The sequence below is a fragment of the Tenrec ecaudatus genome, chromosome 1 (genome assembly GCF_050624435.1).
Source record: "Tenrec ecaudatus isolate mTenEca1 chromosome 1, mTenEca1.hap1, whole genome shotgun sequence".
Taxonomy (NCBI): Eukaryota; Metazoa; Chordata; class Mammalia; order Afrosoricida; family Tenrecidae; genus Tenrec; species Tenrec ecaudatus.
The window spans coordinates 99282421-99303724 of NC_134530.1; the positions used below are offsets into that span (position 1 = coordinate 99282421).

The 21304-nt window shown below is 35.6% G+C and overlaps 1 protein-coding gene across 2 annotated transcripts; it reads right to left on the bottom strand.

Moving 5' to 3' along the window:
- Positions 1 to 1999: 1999 nt before the first annotated feature.
- ZRANB2 (zinc finger RANBP2-type containing 2) lies at positions 2000 to 21152 on the bottom strand. 2 transcript variants are annotated; one of them, XR_012786052.1, is made up of 11 exons: positions 20941 to 21152; positions 17040 to 17092; positions 16842 to 16950; positions 15255 to 15337; positions 13996 to 14072; positions 13134 to 13268; positions 11908 to 12077; positions 10091 to 10177; positions 5403 to 5561; positions 4323 to 4393; positions 2000 to 3777 (listed from the first exon to the last, which is right to left on the bottom strand). XR_012786052.1 is itself a non-coding variant. In XM_075557323.1 (11 exons), the coding sequence occupies exons 1-10, from the start codon at positions 20994 to 20996 to the stop codon at positions 4364 to 4366; spliced, it is 963 nt and encodes a 320-aa protein (XP_075413438.1). In that variant the 5' UTR covers positions 20997 to 21144; the 3' UTR covers positions 2000 to 3777; positions 4323 to 4363. The 2 variants fall into 2 exon arrangements, 1 of the variants encoding a protein (XP_075413438.1); XM_075557323.1 differs by having other exon boundaries at positions 4323 to 4397; positions 20941 to 21144.
- Between the last annotated feature and the right edge of the window lie 152 nt (positions 21153 to 21304).

The window sequence follows — 21304 nt, forward strand, 5'->3', positions numbered from 1 at the left end:
AGCACAGGAATGGATGTATAATGGTAATAAAAATAAAGTTAGAGGAAATGGGCAATAAGGAGAACAAGGTGAATTCAGGAATAAATAATGAAGGTGGTGGGAGGGAGCGCTGGAGCCGATTGTAAGTGCATAGCTCATTTGGGGAACTATTCAACATGGGTGGGGGGTGCTCTAGGAAGGATGGAGATTGTAAAATCCCCCTTGATTGAACTATTATTCAATTGTATATGTAGATGATGCGCCAACAAAACTGTTAGACAAAAGTCACTTCTTTGGTCAATTTTAATTTGCTAATTTTTTAAAGACGATTTCATTGAGGGCTCTTACAGCTTTTATAACAACCATACATTTATTGTATGAAGCATATTTGTACTATGTTGCCATCATTTTCTAAAACATTTACTTCCTGCCCTTGGTATCGGCTCTTTTTAACCTCTCCCTCCCCTAATTTCCTAAAGTTTGAAAGATCTACAATGCCTCAAAGAATTAGCAATTTTTAGATCTCGGACTCTGCTGATGCTCCAGGCAAAAAGGGCATTGCTCGCTAAGACCTCAAGAACTATGCACAGTCGTAGTAAGCAGAACCACTGAACAGGTTTGGGCTAATTAACTGAAATGTCTCAAGAAACCATAACCCTAAATCTTCATCAACGAACCAAATCATGTGTTGGGCCTCAGTAATTACTTTTTGTTAAGTGCAGTTACACACCCTTTACTGTTCCAGCTTTTAAAAGGTATATACAACTTATGACAGCAATTAATCTATGCAACCTATCCTTAATCAAATGTTTTTTCCATCAGTTTATTCCGTTTCCTCCCTTCTGTTCCTGGTAAACCACTAAAACCTGGTCTCCATAGTTTGCTTTTCTGTTTTACAAGCCCTTGAAATTCCTGAGAATTTAAAAAATATTAAATGAAAAAAAAAATCCCCAGGTCTTTATAAAAACCAAATAATTTAGCTTAACGAGTAAAAATCAGCCTGGCTCTTTCCCTGTTGCCACTGAGCTGTGCAGAGATGGAGGCACAAATGTATTCAAGATTCAGTCCCACCCATAACCCACGGCTGTGGCCTGGAGGTTAATGGACGTTAACCTCCTGCTTTACAAGAGATGCTATAGACTGCTCTTATCCACGATTTCTTCACACATGAAATTCTCGAAGCTGCCAAAAACCTTAGACAAGTGCCAAACCCACATTTTTGTGCTTGCATCCCACTGTGATGAGTCCATATATGTCAAATTAGTGGAGGCCCTGTGTGCTGACCACCAAATCAAGGTTTGTGTCAACAGGAAATTAGGGGAGTGGGTTGGCCTTTGCATAACTGACAGAAAAGGAAAACCCGGAAAGGTGGCAGGTGGCAGTATTGTGGTTAAGGACTACAGCAAAGAACTTCAAGCCAACTTTAGAATACTTCAAATGAAAATAATAAGCATATAAATTTTGCTAATTGTTTAAAAACAAACAAACGAAAGAAACCACCACCGCCACCAAAAGCAGCTGGCTTGAGCATTATACTTTTTAATCATCTATCAATATGGGAGCAAAATGACAATAGTACCTTGAAAGAGTAGCTACAAACAGTAGAGGGCAGTGAATTTATGTAAATGAGGGAAATACAGAAAAGGAAGTGAAGAATGTCCGCACTGGAATGCAATCAGTGTCAGGAATGGATGAACTGGTATATATTCTGCTGTATATTCTCTCAACACCAAATTAATTAGCTGAAAAAATAATTGATGTGCTGCTCCTGTAGCATCTCATGGAGTAAGTATGTAAAGTTCTGATAAAAAAGAATTCATCTAATCCTGGTATTATTTGGATTAGTGGGGCATAAAAACAACCCAATTCAAAATTCTTGAGTACTAGCATTTGCAGCAACTAGGGCTTTGCAATGTTTTAAACCAAGCATTCATAAATAAAGTAACATTAGATAAAGGAACAGTGACTATAAACATTTTAAAAACAAGTAAGTTAAACGATTAAAGCATTAGATCAGACCTTAAAAACCTCTAGTTTTATTTTTGACAAACACCACTGACACTTGACTCACAGGCTTTATTTACATTTGTCTACAGCATCATTTCCTTATGAAATGAACTAGTACAGTTTAGTTAAACCAAATGAAACCATAATCATCTGAATTGTCTCTAAACTACTATTAGCTAAATTTATAATTTTGCATTTGCTTAGTACAGCCAAAGTTTTAAATACAGAAAGCACAAGAATAAACCATGTAGAATCTAGAAGATATTTGATCTGGGCAATTTAGAGGTGGACTTTCAAGAAGTCTGAGGCACAATTACAACAGTTCTTGTGCAACCTACAGTAAATATAGCAAAAAAATAAGGCATAAAAAAACCTGGGGAAGAGTTCATTGTAAAAATACTATTAAAATAGTTCTAAGATATTTTAAGTTTTTATCTTTAGATCAGTTGAGAAAACACTCATTTTAAAATAAAGAACAAATATAATTTTGTTTGGTCTACTAGATATCCTAAAATGTCTTTTTGTTTAAACTGCTAAAATGTCTTTTTGTTTAAACTGAAGCAGACATTAGTGTTAAGGTTAAAAAAAAAAAACATCCAATGCAAAAATCCCGAAGCAGACTGCTGATTTCCCTTAATATACTTACCTTGTATTGTCAATGAAGATACTGTTAAGAGAAATCTCTATTTTTAAACAAGAAATTAAAATGGAGCTTTTGACCAGATAATAATTTTGAGAAATAAACTCTGAAAGCATTTTAAGCCATAAGTAACTCTAAATGAATGAGAACAATATGGTTTTCTGGTTACATCATAAGCAAAGTGAACTCATACTTTAAGGACATTTTACGTAAACATTTCAAATGTTCATTTAAATTCAAAGTTACTGTTGGCCTTTCACCCAAAGAGAAATATACTTCAGATTTCTTCAATTTGCTATTTATGAGCAACTATGATTTTGTCTTGTTTACCCCATCACATGTGACAATTAGATTTTTGAGTACAGTATACAAAACTTCTTAAAATATTAAGATAAACATATTAGAATTCGATTTTTTTCTCATTAACCAACCATATCAATAGATTGATAGACCGAGTTTCTTTTTTGCCCAAAATATGTCTGTGAGAGAAGAGTAACACATTTCTCTTTGTACTACTCACAAAATCATTTTACATTGAAATGATGGTGTAAAAAAGTAAAGGTGAATAAAAGACAGTGATTCTGAAGCTCCTTTAGTAGAGAGGATGTCAAAGCACAGATGTTTCTAGTGGAATATTCTGCCAATTAGCTTAAGTTTTAGAGTGCCATACACATAAATTTACATAAACAGGCTAAGTTTGTTTTTTTCCAGGTTAAAATAAATTGTCTTGAACTCCTTATTTAAATTTCAGCAAGCCTCACACTTTTTAATCAACAGGTCGGATACATTTGGAAATAAAACAATTAATATTAGGAAACAGAACACAGTTATAGCTAAGATGGTTTTAAAGCAAATGGCTTTAAATAATGAATGCTAAACATAGCATTTTATTTTGGGACATTATGGCTTAAAATGCTATTTATTTTAAATTCACAAATAAACACAGTTGTCTTGTTCTGAAAAGCAATGAAAGGCATGCACCTCTACTAGCAAATTTAGCACTTCTGACCAAGTAAGACATCAACTTCTTAAAAATATGCTTCATGCACTGTACTGAGTTTTTTTGTAAGATGTAGATTTTAATACATTATTTCTTTTTTGAACTTGAACGGGAACCAGAATGAGACGATCCAGAAGATGACCTGTGGTGCCTGCAAGACATAAGGAAGTATGCAAAAGAGTAAGGCCGTGCTGGGTTTCTAAGGTGATTCCTAAGACTCTAAAATATAAAAAATAAAACAACTCGATATTGGCAAAAGGAGTAATTAAAAACTATGATAGAGACTCAAACATACCAAATCCGGTGTTCAGATTCAAAAGGACCCCAGTAAAGGTATGAGCATAATTTAAATTTCAGTATATTGCTCTCATTTTAAAATATAGCCACCTCTCTATTATTTAAGCTAATTAAGGAGAAAACCCTGCAAAAGTATTTAAAAATTACAAGTAATGTACTACACAAGCATATAAACTTGAAAATGGAAGTACAATTAAGTCAATTTCTGCAATACATTGTAGAAAATGTGATTAAGTCTGTATGTAAAACAGACACACAGCAAGGTTTCTATTCCTAAGTAATTAAGATGTGAAAAACCCTAAGTAATTAAGATGTGAAAAATCTAGGTCACATAAAATGGCTGTACAATTAGTTAAAGGGCTATATTCATGCAGCTAGTATGAGTAAGTGAATATCAACCTGGGTAAAGTAGTGGTGTTCCGTAGGGGTTGGCCCTGGGTTCAGGGTTGTTTAGTGTTTTCACCAATCACCTGGCTTATGGAATAGAGAACATGTTCATTAAGTTTAGATGACAACAAACTGGAGGGGATTATATGTGGCTAAGATAAAAATTTGCTGCAGTCATAGACAACAACAGAATGACGTTTACTCAAGTACGGAGTAATTTTCTAAGAAAGAAAAACAAATCCACAGAAACAAGAGTTGTGTGTATCTTACTAGTTAAGTTTCTAAATGAATGTAGGGAGAAAAAACAAATTCTGTCCAAGCATACATCATGAAGGACTCTGGCCAGTGATGGCGCAAATTACTTTTATAAAGTCCTTGTTTACACAAACATATCGATATAGAAAGTCTGTAAAAATCATGATGACATAATTAAAATGATATTACACATGGAGAGCCATGATAAAGTTAATTAGCCCATGACAGAGAGCTGACTATTGCATTCTGAGATTTAAAAATACCAATGTATATAAAAATATCCAATAAGTCTTTATTCAAAAAGAAAATTTGGACTGCAAGATGAAAAATCTATAAAAACAAGGTTGTTTCCTAACAGAAAAAGGGTATTAAATGATGCTGTAGAAATTTATTTACACATAAATGAGCATAAATTCCCAATGTGGAATACTTTTACATGTCCTGAAATTCCTGATTTCTAACTACTTTTTAAAAAGAACATAAACTTACATATAAAAATCATCCTTTAAATTACTTCCGTACAAATTTTCTGCATTAAAATTTTAGAAGAAAAAAAATCAAGGGTTGGCTATAGTAATTCTATATGGAAATGCGGACTGAAGAAAAATTATCGTAATCTAAGAGACTGGTTTGATTTAGAACTTTTCTAAACAATCTGATCAAAACAAACAGTGTAAACATAGTAATTAGTAATTAGTAGTCTTGTTTTCAAGACAAAGATCAAAAGTACATTTTAGAGTTGGAACAAAGAACAAAAATCTAACCCTTGACTAGAGTACAGTTAATCTACTGAACACACTTAAGAACACCCATTCTTATTTCTACAGAAACCCAAACCTTTCGGGGGACCGTGATCTTGTTCGTCTTTTTTTGCGATCACCAGAAGAAGATGATCTAGAACGACTTCTCTTCCTGTTCCTCTCAGGAGATGATGATGAACTTGAATAAGATCTTTTTCTTGGGGAAGAAGAGCCCCTGTGGGACCTGGAGCTGGATCTTCATTGATTAAGAAACAAATCAAATATATCATTAAATTAAGAAATAAGGAAGATTGTTCAGCTTATCAGCTTCAAAAATACTGATAGATCCAAAAATATTGAAACAGGATTCATAAAAACTATGAAAAAATTTTAAGGAGTACTTACTGCTTATTCAACAGAAGACTTCTGGTTGAGTCACCAAACACTACTTAAGTAAAATTATTTTAATTTTAATTCAATATCTTTAAAAATTCTAAGTATTTTTATGTGTAATTAAAAAACAGTTGAGTGGATTAAAATAGAATTTAAATATTAAAAAATAATCAAGGCCGTTAATTTAAAATTATATACAGATGCAAAAATCAAGACTTCGTGTTTAGAAAATACATTCTTCTACTGTGGGGAAAAACATTTATATAAACATATAACTTCTTAAAGAAAATAAGAATAGGTCCATGTAAAAATTATGCAACTCATTACATGTTGCTACAGAAAAAGCAGTGAGGGGGATGTAAAAGAAAGAACAATTAGCTCAACTAAATTACAAAGTATTCAAGGAAATACAAAATGAGTTCAAAATTTATGTTTATAATATTTTTATGAAGGACCACTGTTCATGTAACAGGAAGTGTTGATATTCACGTTTCAGACAAATAAATGTGCAAACATTAAGATACAAAAAAACTTCTTTATTTATATATTTGGTTGAAGGATTTTAGCTCAAACTTCCCAAAAAATTCACCTTTGGGCTTAAAATAAAATCAGAAAGCCCAAAAGGAGAATTCTTTGGAAAGTTATAAGCAATGAAAAAATGTTTGGGAAGAGTATGAAGTCTCTCCTGTAAACTCTAATTAGTGTTTCCTAAAGGGATTAATACTAGCGCTTACGGACTTTAGTCTAAGAAGCAGTAAAATGACTAAAACATTGATAACACACCATTAAAAACAGCCTTTGTGCCTTCTTTCTTGCATTAGCTTAATTAAAGCATGCTATCATTCCCCTTTCTATTGTTTTAGTTTCAATCGCCCTCTACTGCTACAGATTTGGCTGTAATAGTCAGTGTTATGGACTGAATTATGTGCTATAAATCATGCCATTAGATAGCCCATGGTTGTGACTCCATTTTGGAACAGGCTGACAGAGAAACAGCGTAGGATACCGATTAAGTCAGCTCTTCTTGAGATAGAAGAGATATAACAAGCAAGCAATGGAAGCTGAAATGGGAGATGCCAAACCACATGAAAACCACAAAGAGCAGACATTCGGAAGACACATGGACCCTTTTCCAGAGCTGAGTGAGAAAGAAAGCCTTTCCTGAAAGTTGGCACTCTAAATTCAGACATTCTAAAAGGTGAGAAATTTGTTAAAGTCATCTACTTCTGGTATTTAACACAAAGAGAAAGTAGTTTTTAAGCTGGGTAAAGGGTAGAGGCTGGTTGACTTTTAATGTGTAAAATAGCAAAAGCTTAGATTGCTCTAAAGAGGCTGTTAGTAAAAATCTGGACATTAAAGACAATGTTGGTAAGGTCTCAGAACAACATTACAGCTTTAGACAGTCTGTTTCTTACAGAATACATAGAGAACCAGCAAAAGAATGCTGTTAGAAATGTCTTAAATATGCTCCAGATGAGGCTTAAAATGATGAAAATGTGAATAGACAATGAAAGAAAAGCATTTTTCATGAGTGGCAAATAACTTGTGTGAATTAAGTTCAAATGTTTGGTGTCAAGTAAGAACTTATAAATGACGAACTTGGACTTCTGGCTGATGAGATTTCTAAGCATGATCTTAAAGGGGTCCCATGGTTTCTCCCCAACAAAAGTAAAACGTTTACGTGGAAAAGAGATGAAACTTTAAAAATGAATTCTGCCAACTTTTATCAATATGCTTTAAGAGAGTGAATTATGCTCTTTAAAGGGGTGAAGTCTATGTCAATACCTGAAGTCTCTCAATTAGCTCAATAAAGTTGCTATTTTAAAAAAGTTAAATATTGTTTTATGGTGGGAGCGGGTGATTAAAATTAATAGGTATAAATATTCCTGTGATAGATGGAGACTTATTTAGCTCCACACAGAAATCACTGTTGTTATCAATTTGACTCAAAGAAACTCTATGTAGGGCTCCCAGTCTTTGTGGAAGAAGATAATCTTTTTCTCCTGTGAAACAGCAGGTGGGTTTGAACTGCTGGCATTGATTAGCAGTCCAATTCTTAACAGAGTGTCTCCCTAAGTGGGTGATACCACCCAGAAGGGTGGGAGGCCCTTCCAGGAAGTAATTTTTTTTCTTTCCTGGAAAGGTTAATAGGCCAATTAAGTTTGGGAACCTATAAACTAGAACACTCAGCAATGAAACAGGTTATATGGAAGAGCAAAAAGTTTCGGTTAACAACTTTTCAAAATGAGCTCTTTAAGACTTTGGGCTTAGGTACTACATAACAAGTAATTTGTTATTTTCATGTGTCTTATCAATTGTTAGTAATAAATTCAATGAAAGCCTACTCATTTGCCACCTCGTGTTTACAATTACATTGTAGTAAGCTATCCATGTTCCTCGAATTGCCACTGACAACCCTAAAGGAGGCCTTGTGGCACGGTGGTAAACAGACTGTCCATAACTCTGTGGGCAGCTGGTGGGTTTAAACCAGTAAGCCTCTGGCCGGCCTGCTCCCTTAGAGATTGCAGTCTTGGAAAATCTATAGAGCAGTTCTCCTTTATCTTATATGGTTATTTCGTATCAACTAGCTGGAATCAACTAGACAGCAATGGGCTATTAAACAATAAACAGATTAAATAGGAAATCAATCTAAATGAGGCCAATTGCATCTCAGTATATACTGAATGAAGGCTTTATGTTACTTCCATTAATTTAGTTTCAGCAAAGCATCATCCTATGAAGTTTATAGCAATTAGAAAGTGATACATCTGGGGTTTTGAGTTCTATAGTTTATACCAAATTAATGTTTGCACTACTTAGCATTTATACAAAATTGAATTGAATTTAAAAAATTGTAGTGAATCTGCCCCCACCACACCCAAAGGAAGAACTGTACAAACAAGTAACTTGTATTTTAGATTTCACAGGTTTACATGACTAATTTTACCCCAGGAAAACTACACTTAAAGCCTGATCATATTTGATTTAGAATTTTTAGGTTTAAGACTTTTGGGATAATATGAGGTGAATGGTTTGCCATCTGTGACATGAATTTTAGGGGTTTGAAGAAAGAAATATCATGGATTGAATTGTAAAAACTAACCTAACATGCCCGTGGTAATAACCCCATTTGGGACTGAACTGTCTTTATTATGTTAACAAAAGAGATTAGTGTAGGGTATATTTAAGTCTTTCTAAAAATGAAAGATTTAATAACAGAGTTTAAGGAATAGAAAAAGTTCAGAGATGACCAGTGCCAAGCCACAAAAGAGTGCCTGGGAGCAAAAAGGACCTTCTCTGTAGTGTAGAAGTGTTAGAGTTTGGATGGCTATCTAAAACAAATTTGTTGGTACAGTCAACCACCTGGTATTTACGTTATAATAGTACTAGATAGCTAACAATTATTTTTACTCAGACACTAATAATTTTAAGTGTGAATTTCCACAAGTAGAATTTTAATAGTGCTATGTATCAATAAATTAACTTAAAGGCAGTATTTTATACTAAGTTCAGGAAAACATCAAATAGAGACTAGAATCTAGTATTTAATTTTCTTCTTTACAAACTAAGTTTCCTCCACAGGTACAAGGAACCTGCTAGCTCAATGGCTGAGCACACAGCTGTTCTCCCAAACATTGGTAGTAGTTTGAATTTTCAGTAACTACTTTTTGGGACCAAAGAGCTGGTACTGTGCTAATCATCAAGTTTTCAGTCTAAACCACCTTATAGGGAAGTTCTGCTGTTATACAGATCAATGAGTGAAAATTATAGACCTAACTAAATGCAAGCAGAAAGTTTGCAAAAATGCTTATTTAAAACATCCTTCACTACACCAGCCAACTGGAGATTTTAAGAATGTCTGTTTTATCTACACTGTTCACAATATTCTGTATAAAATTAAATTGTGTACAGTCCTCTCTCAGAAGTTTCAATGGATATAAATGGAAAAGTTGTTTCTAAAATGAGTGAAATTGCCATATAAAAGAAACCCTGATTTTGAGGCATTCTTTTTCCTTCCTTTTAATAACACATCAAACTTCTTAAAATTTGCTTATGTAATTTCAACTACCATTGCCAACTCTAGAGTTTTGGGGTAATATACTTGACTCCATTCTTTCTACTTCCTCATATCTTATAGAGAGGAAAATAACGAGCTTTGCATAATCTAAAATAAACGCCATAATTCAATCATGGGAATGTCTTGGAACACTGCTGGCAATGGTGACATTTCCACAGTGAAACATCTTAGCTGAGGCAAGTGCATTAGTTATCTAATGCTAAAATAAAATTGACAGGTAGAAGCAAAATAAGAGGGTGGAGAAAGCAGCAACATCTTCTGCAGCCTTTATATACTTTTCTCTCTGCTTTACAGAGAGATGCTACCTCATTCACCTTGATTTCGACCCACGAGATCTCGAATGTTCTCGGGAACTGGAACGAGATCTTGACTGCGAACTGGAAGAACTTCTTGAACGGGACCTGGAACAACATGGAAGGATTTTTTTTTTCCCCCAGGACCATTAATTCAGCTTTGTGATATGTACACTGAAAAGAAGATATGCATTAGAGCTCATTTGGATATGAAAAATTATTATGTAAAATATGTATTCTGAAAAGGCCGTATTTAAACATAAACGTTTTTGTTGAGATGTTAGAATTTAAAGTAATTACAAATAAGTTTACTGTCTACAATTTATTAAATATGCTAAATAGTGTGCAAGATAATTCATATTACAAAAGCACTCAACATTATTGTTTTAGAAGAACATTTCTGTTCACACTAAATAAAAATTACTCTGGACTAATACATCCAGAAAAATTAAAATGTTGTAGTTTACATTTATCTTCTCTGAAACATCTTAATCAATTTCCTTCCTAAATCAGTTCTATTCCTAATTTCCTGCTGGCATAAAGCTCTAAATGTTGACGTGTATGTTAATTATGGGACAAAGGAAGATGTGATTCATTTGTATTCTAAAAACCAAAAAAATGAAGTAAATTTCATTTAATTTCTAAAGAGCATACTTTTAAAATGTAAAACGATCATTATATATTTACATTAAAATATTATCTTTTCCCCTTATTTTATTTTTTTAGTGGTTCCTTTTTAAAATTTTTATTTATTTTTAATCGTTTTATTACAACTCTTATCATAATCCACACATACATTGTGTAAAGCACATTTGTACATTCATTGCCCTCATCATTCTCAAAACATTTGCTCTCCACTTAAGCCTCTGGCATCGGGTCCTCATTTTTTCCCCCTCTCTCCCTCCCTCATGAATCCTTGATTATTTATCGCCACTCATACCACTGGTCCTGAAGGGATCATTTGTTCTGGATTCCCTGTGTTTCTGGTTCCTATCTGTACCAGCGTACATACTCTTGTCTAGCCAGACTTGCATGGCAGAATTGGGATCATGATAGTCGGGTGAGGGGAGAGCATTTAGGAACTAGAGGAAAGCTTTATTTTTCATCCTTGCTACATCGCACCCTGTTTGTCTCGTCTCCTCCCCGAGACCCCTCTGCCAGGGGATCTCCAGTGGCCTACAAGATATTATCATCATTATGAATAATCACCTTAAAAATAATTGATCAGGCTACTGTTTAAGGTGCTGCTCTTTCAATCTAAAATTTTACTTGTATTGTTGACTATGGCATCAACAAGGATCCATTAAAAATTTACAATAGCAAACTAGAGAGCATTCAAGTACACCAAATGAGTCTTCTTTTGAGTGCAAGTCATCTTAAAATAAGACAAGTAAAATTAATAGAACTAGTATGGCTGAATTTGCTCTTTAAGAATACTGATGCCTAATAAAAGAATAATTTTATTAATGCTTTTTAAAGTTCAATATTGACCTTTAATATTAGTGAAACGATAAATCTTCCCTCTTAAGATTACGAAACGTAAACGATCTTATTTAGAATACGAAGTATCTCTACAGACAATGATTTAATTGAACATGTAACGTCTATTATAATAATAAAAGGCACTGTGCTAGCAGGGGCTAAGAATTTTTATATTAAAAATTTCCCTCTCTAAAAATACTGAACAATAACACCATCGAATATTAAAAATATCTTTTAAAAGGTGACTTGACTGAAATCTTTAAAATAAAAATAAACTTATTGTCAAGAAAAAAATTGATAAAGAAGTTAGATACTGACATTTTGACTGGTGTTACCCTTGACCTGTACCCGTTTACCTGGACCTAGACCTTGAACTTGAGGGGGAGGATGAGCGTGATGAAGATCGTGAATGTGAAGATCGAGACTTTGAGCGACTTCGTCTATTGGATTTCTTCTTATTACTATCTTCTTCTTCACTGGCATCAAGATTATATTTTGACAGATCAGCATCATCTTCATCCTCATCCTAACAAAAATTCAGTCCATTATATTTAAACATTTTCATTTTAGCTAGGTACCAAGAAGACTATGTACTAGAAATCTCTATATGAAAAAATTACCAATACACAAATCTATCAAGAATTTTCATTTCTACCCCTCCTTTCAAAGTTCTTGAACTTATGTCTGTTAAGTCTTATGATTCATGACATTTGCTATTTCTTCTATTATAGTAATCTCCAGAGGAAATTCTACCCTGTCCTATACAGTCACTAAGAGCAGGCAGGCATCAACTAAATGGCAATGAACTTAATTTTTGAGTTTTTCTAAGTTCTAACTCTTAATATCTATTCTGCCTCTCTGATCTCTAACACAATGCCTCCGTCATTACTGAAACACACATTAAATAAAACATCCACATTATTTCTTTTAAAAAATCTCGTTTTAAAATCATTTCAATTGCATTCAGAGACCTCTAAGATCGCAAAGTACTCTTAAATCTGTACATACCCTGTCATAAAACACATAACCTGGCTCTACAGAACACCCCAAAGCTTATTCACATAGGTGCCCTCATCTTAAGATCTCCTATGCAGTCTAACCACAGAACCACATCCAATTTCTTGAATATTGGTGGCCTATTTTCTTCTTTACGGCTGCTTTCAAGTTTGGTATTACTTTTGGGAAATACATCACCAGGCCTCTTCTTTTAAGGCATCTCTGGTTAGACTCAAACCTTCAAACTTCTGGTGAGCAGTGAAAATGGCTACTATCGTCCAGAACTCCATTCTCTAGTTCGTCCGCCAAAACCAAAGTATCCTTTCTATATTTGTTAGCAATTTTTTTCCTATTTAAATTATCATTCCACTTTATGACTCTTCCTTTAGATCTTAAGTTCCATAAGAAAACATGGATTAAGTCTCAGTCACAATTTATTTCACACCTGGGACCGTACTTGGCACAGAGTGAGAGGTCCACGGCACCTTTGTGAGGATCATTACATAGGACAACATCGCAAAAGCATGCTATTAAATTTACATAATTCAAATTAGAAAAAAGGGAACAGAGCAAGGACATTATTTACCTCATCTAATTTATATTTAGAAAGATCTTCATCCTCATCCTCTTCTTCTCCCTCAGATTCTTTATCTTCAACTTCCTTTAAAATAGATGCAGGACCAACGGCCTTTCCTCTGTATTTTTTCTTTTTACGTCCAAACTATGGGAAAAGTTTCATAACATTTTTATTAGAAAATATTTTCTCAGGAAGTTATGAAAATCAATGATAAAAGGATAAACTGCTGTGTAAGATTAAAATTGGCTCTTCCCTGCAGCTCTTCTGTAAGGGGATGTCCAGTTGCCTACAGATGGGCTTTGGGTCTCCACTCTGCACTCCCCCTCCTTCATAATAACATGAATTTTTGTTCTAGCACCTCTAGTTCTTTAATGCTTCCATCCCCACTATCATGATCCCAATTCGTCCTTACAAATCTGGCTAGACCAGAGAATGTTAATGGGTACAGGTAAGAGTTGGAAACACAGGGAATCCAGGACAGATAAACCCATCAGGACCAATATTGCGAGCAGTCATACCAGGAGGGTAAGGGGAAGGTGAAGGGAGGAAGGTGGGAACGATCAGAATGATGTACACATAACTCCCTCCCAAGGGGATGCACAACAGAAAAGTGGGTGAAGGGAGATGTCGGACAGTAGAAGACATGAAAAAATAATTTATAAATTATCAAGGGTTCATGAGGGAGGGAGGGAGGGAAAAAAATGAACTGATACCAAGGGCTCAAGGAGAAAGAAAATGTTTTGAAAATGATGGCAACAAATGTACAAATATGCTTGACACAATGGATGTATGAATTGTGATAAGAGTTGTATGAGCTCCCAGTAAAATGATTTCTAAAGAGATTCAACTCCAACACTAATATACAGCTTACCTCATCATATTCACCATCAGATTCTTCTCTTTCTATATACTCAACATTTTCTCTTTCATTAAAACCTCCACCATAGCCTAAAAAAGAGGGCTAAATTTAGTTACTCTAAAACGATTTTTTTGAACAAGAAACATTTTTGCCAGACTTTTAGCAAAAACCTTACCAATGACAGGTACATAGCATTTAATAAATTACTCGTGTTTGAGCATATATATATAAAATCGTACAGAGAAATGGTTACATCAAGTAATTAGAAAAGTCCTGTGATTTTGTAGCTCTTCTCCATTTTGAAAATGGTCACTGTACTCCCACAAATGAGAACCATCCCTAACTTCTTCTGTGAGTTCTATGTGGCCACTACAACATTTTCAAACCCATCAGAGAAATGCTTCAAGCAAAACGGGAGGGACAGATGTTGTCAGATTTGGTAAACAAAGTTGGAGGGTGGAAGCATGCTTGGCCTCTGCCTCACAAGAATTGACCTTCTTCAGTCAGATGAGGTTAGATGCCATCCTACTCCGTTTTTACCTATGTCTAGGCTAAACAGAGAGACTGAAGTAGAAACCAGTATTAGATTACACGAGGTATGAGCAGTTGAGTGGTACAATATGAACTGAAGTATACAGATGCCGATGTTGACAGTGGGATATGAAACTATTTTGTATTAAATATATTCATCTTACCACTGCTAACACACTCAGTCAAAGGTAAACTACTTTTTAAGCCAATAGTTTCCAAAACCATCTTAAGAAACATCCCTGAGCCCCCAAGAGATTCAGGAACTCTATGCTTTGGAGCCTTCATTTTTTATTTAAAAAGCAACCCAGATGAGTTAAGAGGTATCAAAGTAAAAATCATTGCTTAAGTTTTAGAAAAACATTTCAAAAGTAACCCTTTATCCTATTCTATTACAATAAAATATGAAATGAATTGTGATTCTATGTGGGTGTGTGAGGAGGGGCTAAAAGGTATTTTGGTATTACTACTAGTATTAGTAACAAATACCAACCAATGTGGGAGAGCAAAAGCATTTTTACAAGTATGCAAATGTCATTATTTGCTAGAATTGGGCTACCAAACATTGTAATTTGTAAATTATGAGTATGAAACTCCCTTTCCCTGTCCCCTCATACAGGAAAAACAATTTTGTGTGAAAAATTTAAGGCTAGATAGAATTTTATTAAGCTTACAAGAAAGATGTAATAGCTGAATATTTAAGTTCATTATAATTGTTTTCTTAAAATAAGACTGAATCTTACCTGTTCTTTCTTCTAACTTAGCATATTTTGGAGTATTACACATATTACATTCTGATCTTCTGGCCCAATTCACATTACTGCAACTTCAGAGGATTAAAAATATCAAATTAATAGACTACAGTGAAAAATAAAATATTACATTCTGAAATTTGGCACAATAGTTCAACATGCAGCTAATGAAAAAGCTGGCAGTTCAAACCCACCCAGCAGCTCTGTGGGAAAGGATCTGGCAATCTTCTTAAATGTTTAGAAACCCTATGCAGCAATCCACCTCTGTCAGATAAGGGTATTATGAGTCTAAATCATGACCATTACGGAATGCTGGGGTTTTGATGGTGGGGAGGGGGGGTTGGAAGGAGGAGCTGATACCAAGGACTCAAACAGAAAGTAAATGCTTAGAACTGATGATAGCAAAGTATGTACACATATGCTAGGTACAACTGATGTCTGGATTGCTATAGGAGCTGTAAAAGCCCCTAATAAAATGATCTCTAAAAAATTGCTTATTAAGTAGCACTGCAAGCATAGAAAATGTACACTGGTCTGGAGAATTTTGGTTGGAAAGTGGACTGAACTAATTAATTCAGAGAAGGAAAATTTAGTCCTGAACGGGGAGTGCTCATTGTAATCTTATGGGAAAATACAAGTTAGATCTATAGAGATTTTGATAACTTCCAACCAAACCCATTGCTGTCAAGTTGATTTCCAACTCAGTGACCCTATAAGACAGAACTGCTCCAGGTGTTTAATGCTGCAAACCTTTAAAGAAGCAGACTGCTGCATCTTACTCTGCAGAGCTGTTGGTGGATTCACATCATGGACCTTTCAGTTAGCAGTCTAGGACTTAACTCTTGTGCCACTAGGTCTGCTTTCAGATACCTTAAAATAATTAACAACTAAGTTCACTGTTGATCCTACAGGAAACCGTTACTGAACAGTCGAATCATTCATTCCACAGGGTTTTCAAGGCTCTAATCTTTACAGAAGTGGATTGCCATCTTCATTAGAGCGGCTGCTGGATTTGAACTGCTGACCCTTCTGGTAGCAGCCAAGTGTGCCATCACTGTGACCTCAAGACCCTTTTCTAATACCTTAAGGGGGATAAAAGTCACATATATCCCATGTAGATGCATAGCAAAAAGATGGAAAGCAGTTAACCAATGTAGAATTAAATCTTAATTTAAAAATTAAATATATTTTAACAATGTAATGAGAAATAATTTCTAAATTTTGGAAAAGTGATGACATTAATTTTTTTGATTTCACACTGATACTACTAGGTAAATTTGTGGGGATTTTTTAAAAAGAGAAAATAGTAGGCCTTAGTACTTTTGGGGGTAGAGGGACTATCAGCCTCACTTTTTAAAGCATTTGTCTACTGGCACAAATAACCTATCAAAGTAAGTAATATTACCATCTAAAATATGTAAAAAGGCTTTAAAATTTAACATTAAAATCAGATACAGACTAAAGGACAAACAATAGACCTTGGATTTAAACAGTAACCTTGATTTGACAATGCAGCAATTCAAAGTGGATGCTATTAACAAATTGTAGCAGGAATGGGCAATACTTTGAAACACGTACGTTTTACACTGCCAATCGTTAGCACTGAATAGGCCTCGGCTTTTTTCTGCAAGCGTCTTTCCTATTTCAGTGCCCCCAGCTTTCATCATCTTGGCTTCAGTTGTTTTCTCTGAAAATAAAATGTAATATGAACCAGAGGGTGTAGGGGGGAACGACACTGCATGTAAAATTATAATGGAATCTTCCTTTATCACTCACCTCGTCCACATCGATTACAGCTGGTTCTTCTAGCAAAATTTACGTTTCCACATCTGAAAACAGAGTAAAAGGTATTTAGAGGAACATTTTTATAAGTCATTAAAATATTGTATTATATATATACAATTTTTATTATGTCCACACAATGTGTATGAAGTAGAGAACTTCTAGCTCTACCTCAGACACAATGCTGTTAGCTACAAAAAATTTCTCACTTTAGTGGAAAAAATATAGAAACTCCCAGTTTAGAAAACATTGTGGCACCACAACCATTAACCTCCCACAAGTCATGGAGTAATACACAGTATGTTATTTTGCTTATATTCAGGAGACTATTGATATCTATAAAGTATTTCAGACCTTCATGTGCTGATATGGGGTATGACTCAGAATGACCAGCAATAGACGCAGACACAGGATGTCTGAAGTTTGAAATCTAACTGTCAAAAATGAAATGGAATGCTTAAAAGGTAGATATCCTTGGGATTAGGGAGTTGAAACAGACTATCACTGGCCATTTAAGAATTGGATAAGCACATGGACTATTAAGTAGGGAATGGCAAATTGAAGAGGAACAGCTTCATATACATTATCAAAGAGAACATATCAAGTTCTATCCTGAAAGTCCATGCTGTCAGTGATAGGGTAATATCTATATAGCCTACAAAGATGACTTACTATGACTGATCCGAATGTATAAATAAACCACTAATGTAAAAGATGATGAAATTGAAGATTTTCACCAACTGCTGTAATCTGGAATGAACCTTACAGTCAAAATGCATTGATAATTTCTGGTGATAGGTTGAATTTTTATAAGCAGTTGATGATAGCCTGCGGTTTTATTTGCCTTGGAAGCAAAGATGAAGGATAGGTTGGTGGAAAATATGGCTTTGATGATAAATGACACAGGAGATTGTATGACAAAATTTCCCAACACCAATGACGTATTCATTGGAGGAAACTTTCCTCAACACAAACAGCCACTATACCTGTGGACTTCTCATTGGCGGGAAATGTACAGAAATCAAGCTAGCTACATCTTGGGAAAGAGAAAATGAAGAAACTCAACATCCTCAGAACAAGGTCAAACAACACAAGCCAAACTACTTATATACAAACATGTCTACTGAAGCCAAAGTACAACACTGACTATATCCCATATGGATTTAGAGATCATCTCAAGAATAGATTTGACACGGAACACCAATGTAATGAATGACTGAAGACAAGATGAGTTGTGGAATGACATCAAAAACATCATACACAAAGAAAGCAAAAGGTCATTCGTGGAAAAGAAACAAAGACAAAAAGGATTATCAGAAGACTCTAAAGTTTGCTCTAGATATAGAGCAGCTAAAGAGAATACAATGATGAAGTAAAAGAGCTAAGTATCAAGTTTCAAAAGGAAGCTTGCGAAGACAAAACAAAGCACTATATGAAATGTGGAAAGAGAAAGTCAAATGCCAAGACGCTCAGCATATCTCAACTGATGAAAAGATTCAAGCCTCAAATTGCAACATGAAGGATTTTATGGGCAAAGTTATAAAAACACAGGATGTTTCTTGTAAGATGGAAGGAATAAAGCACAAAATCATGAACCAATGGTAAAGAATGAAGATGTCTTAACTGCAATGAAATCATTCATTAAAAAGAGAAAAACAAAGCTCTAAGAGATGGTATACCACGAAGATGTTTCAACAAAGGGCTGTTATGCTGAAGCACTCAATGGTCTATCCCGTTCCAAAGAGAGGCGATTCAACAGAACACATAAAATACTGAACAATTTCAAGGCGGCACCAGTACGACAACAGGAAACTGCCAGAAGCTCAGAGAATTGTGAGGAGTACACTGTATGGACAATTATCATTGCTGTCTTGATGACTTTTAGCTGAAAGCAGATCATGCAAGTTGTTTACTTGTATTTTATTCATTATGCTACGTAGATCATAACTAACTACGAATAAAGATTAGGAATTCCAGAACACTTCACTATGCGCATGTGGAAACTGTACATAGACTAAGAGGAAAGATGTTTTAATTAACATCCGGGATAGATGTTGTGTTTTAAAATCAAGAAAGGTGTGCATCAGGGTTGTATCCTTTCACCCTAATTATTCAATCTGTATGTTGGGCAAATCATCACCCAAACTGGAACATATAAAGAATGGGGGATGAGGATCATTTACCTGAAATATGCAGATGACATAACCTTGCTTGGTGAAACTACAGAGGGCTTGAAAAGTCAGTTTGAGGAGCTAGGTGCACTTGACCTAAACATGATAACTATTTTCACTGGTCCATATGCATGTACAAGCTGCACAATGAAAAAGGAAGAAAGAATCGATGCATTCGAATTGTAGTGTTGGTAAATAATATTGGAAGTGCCAGGGACTGCCAGAAGAAACCAAATCCCTCTTTGAGGAAGTACACCAAAACACTCTTAAGCTAGGCTGGCAAGACTTCAAGTACTTTAACTAACTGGACAAGGTCATTATGAATGGTATAGAGGAGGGTCAGTAAAAAGGAGTAAGACCTTCAAAGGGTGTTTGCAACAATGGGCTCATCAAATATAACAACTGGAAGAACAGAACGTTGCAGGACTGGGTAGTGTTGCCTTTTGTTGTAGCTGCGATTAGGAACTGATTCAATGGCATAATAAATGACAATGAAATTAGATGATTTAACTCCCCAATCCTATTACTACTGATTAAAAACTCACTAATAGCAAGACAATGCCGGCTCATAGAGGATAGCTCTTAAGTAATATTTCTTGCATTTCATTGAACTACACACTCGAGTGTTTAACTTACTGACTATAACGGGATCATTCTAGTCTCGTTTCTTAAAGTTAATAAAGTTTAAAAAAACAACCAGCACAATCATAATTGGGAGGTTTATAAGTGACAAAATTGAATAAATAAATTCCAGTTTCTTTGCTCCAAGTTTTCTCTTTGCTAACTAAACATTTAATAACAACTGTGATTACTTTCTCTGAAATCAAACTTACTGCCATCCCAACTCATAGTGACTCTTTAGGACCGGGCAGAATTGCCCTTGTGTTTCCAAGTCTAGTTTAGGAACAAAATGTCAATGGTTTTTATCTGAGTACAGTCATGCGCTTTTTTTGGACATTTACCTCCCATAAAGGTGTACCTATTTGTACACCCTTTAACGCAAGCTAACGATTAACAATAGCTTAAGCAACGACGTCAAAAAGCAAGGCCATTAAAGCACGTACTTTGCTGCAGGAAGCCCTAAAACTGAGTAGGAAAAATCGCCGCCCTCTTTCTTTTGGGCGCTAAGTAGGCGATAGGCACAGTTCTTGTTAAGAATCTAAAGGTTATTGAGGAGAAAGAGGAAAACCCCAAGCCGAGCAGCAAATGTATAAAGTAAGGAGAACGCATTCAATTAAAGCGCATAAAAACCAAACACTAAAAAGAAAAAAAATGAGTCCCTAATAAAATGTTTTTAAAAAAATACGTGAACCAAGAAAGCAAAAAGGTCGAGAGCAAGAAGCTTTCCACGAACAAAGTTCTGTTTGGGAAAGTCACGTGGGGGAGATCCAACACCGGGCGGGCCTGGACAAGGGAAGATTTCCTTATCCCTGAAATATTGGGGGAGGGAGGCTTGGGTGCCAAAGGATTAGATGATTTCCCTGGCCAGGAAGAGGGGCCACTTAGGACCGAAACGACGAGAAAATGCTGGCGATACTACACAGGCTCTTGGAAGACCTCGCCGGTTATGCGATAAGGAAGCTTTTTCCAGCTTAGAATCCGGCGGTTCGCCGCCTCAACTCAGGTTAGCGTACGGGAAGATAGAAAAACGGAAAACGCCAAATCTACTTAATAAAACCCCCGCCCGTAATTCCCGCCTCCAGTCGGGACCCTCACAGACTCACTTTTTGTCAGGGCAAATCCAGTCCCCGTCACTGACTCGGAAATTCTTGGTCGACATCTTGGCCGCCGACACCACAGCCACCCGCAGCTACGTCTTCACAGGAGGAAGAGGGCCAGGGGCTTTCGCACTCCGGGGCTGACCCCAGACCGCCTGACTCCCCTTCACCTGGGCGCCGGGGGTTGATTACGGCGGTACCAAGCCAGGGTTGAGTTTGACTGTTCCTCTCTACAATTATCGCCTGAGTGGCAGTTTTAGAGACGATAATGTTGTAATAAAAACGTCATTTTTAGGGCCAAACTAACAGGCGCCTCCGGGGCAGCCCAGGCGGGAGGCCTCCGTGGCACTCGGCGCGTAGGAGAGCCCCC

What these genes read in the sequence shown, in the direction of transcription:
- ZRANB2 (XM_075557323.1), bottom strand. Translation starts at nt 20,996, where the DNA reads ATGTCGACCAAGAATTTCCGAGTCAGTGACGGGGACTGGATTTGCCCT. An exon ending in CTGTAATCGATGTGGACGAG is followed by an intron (nt 16,951 to 17,039) that starts GTGAGTGATAAA and finishes TTTTATTTTCAG; the next exon opens with AGAAAACAACTGAAGCCAAG. An exon ending in CTAAATATAAATTAGATGAG is followed by an intron (nt 12,078 to 13,133) that starts GTAAATAATGTC and finishes AATTTTTGTTAG; the next exon opens with GATGAGGATGAAGATGATGC.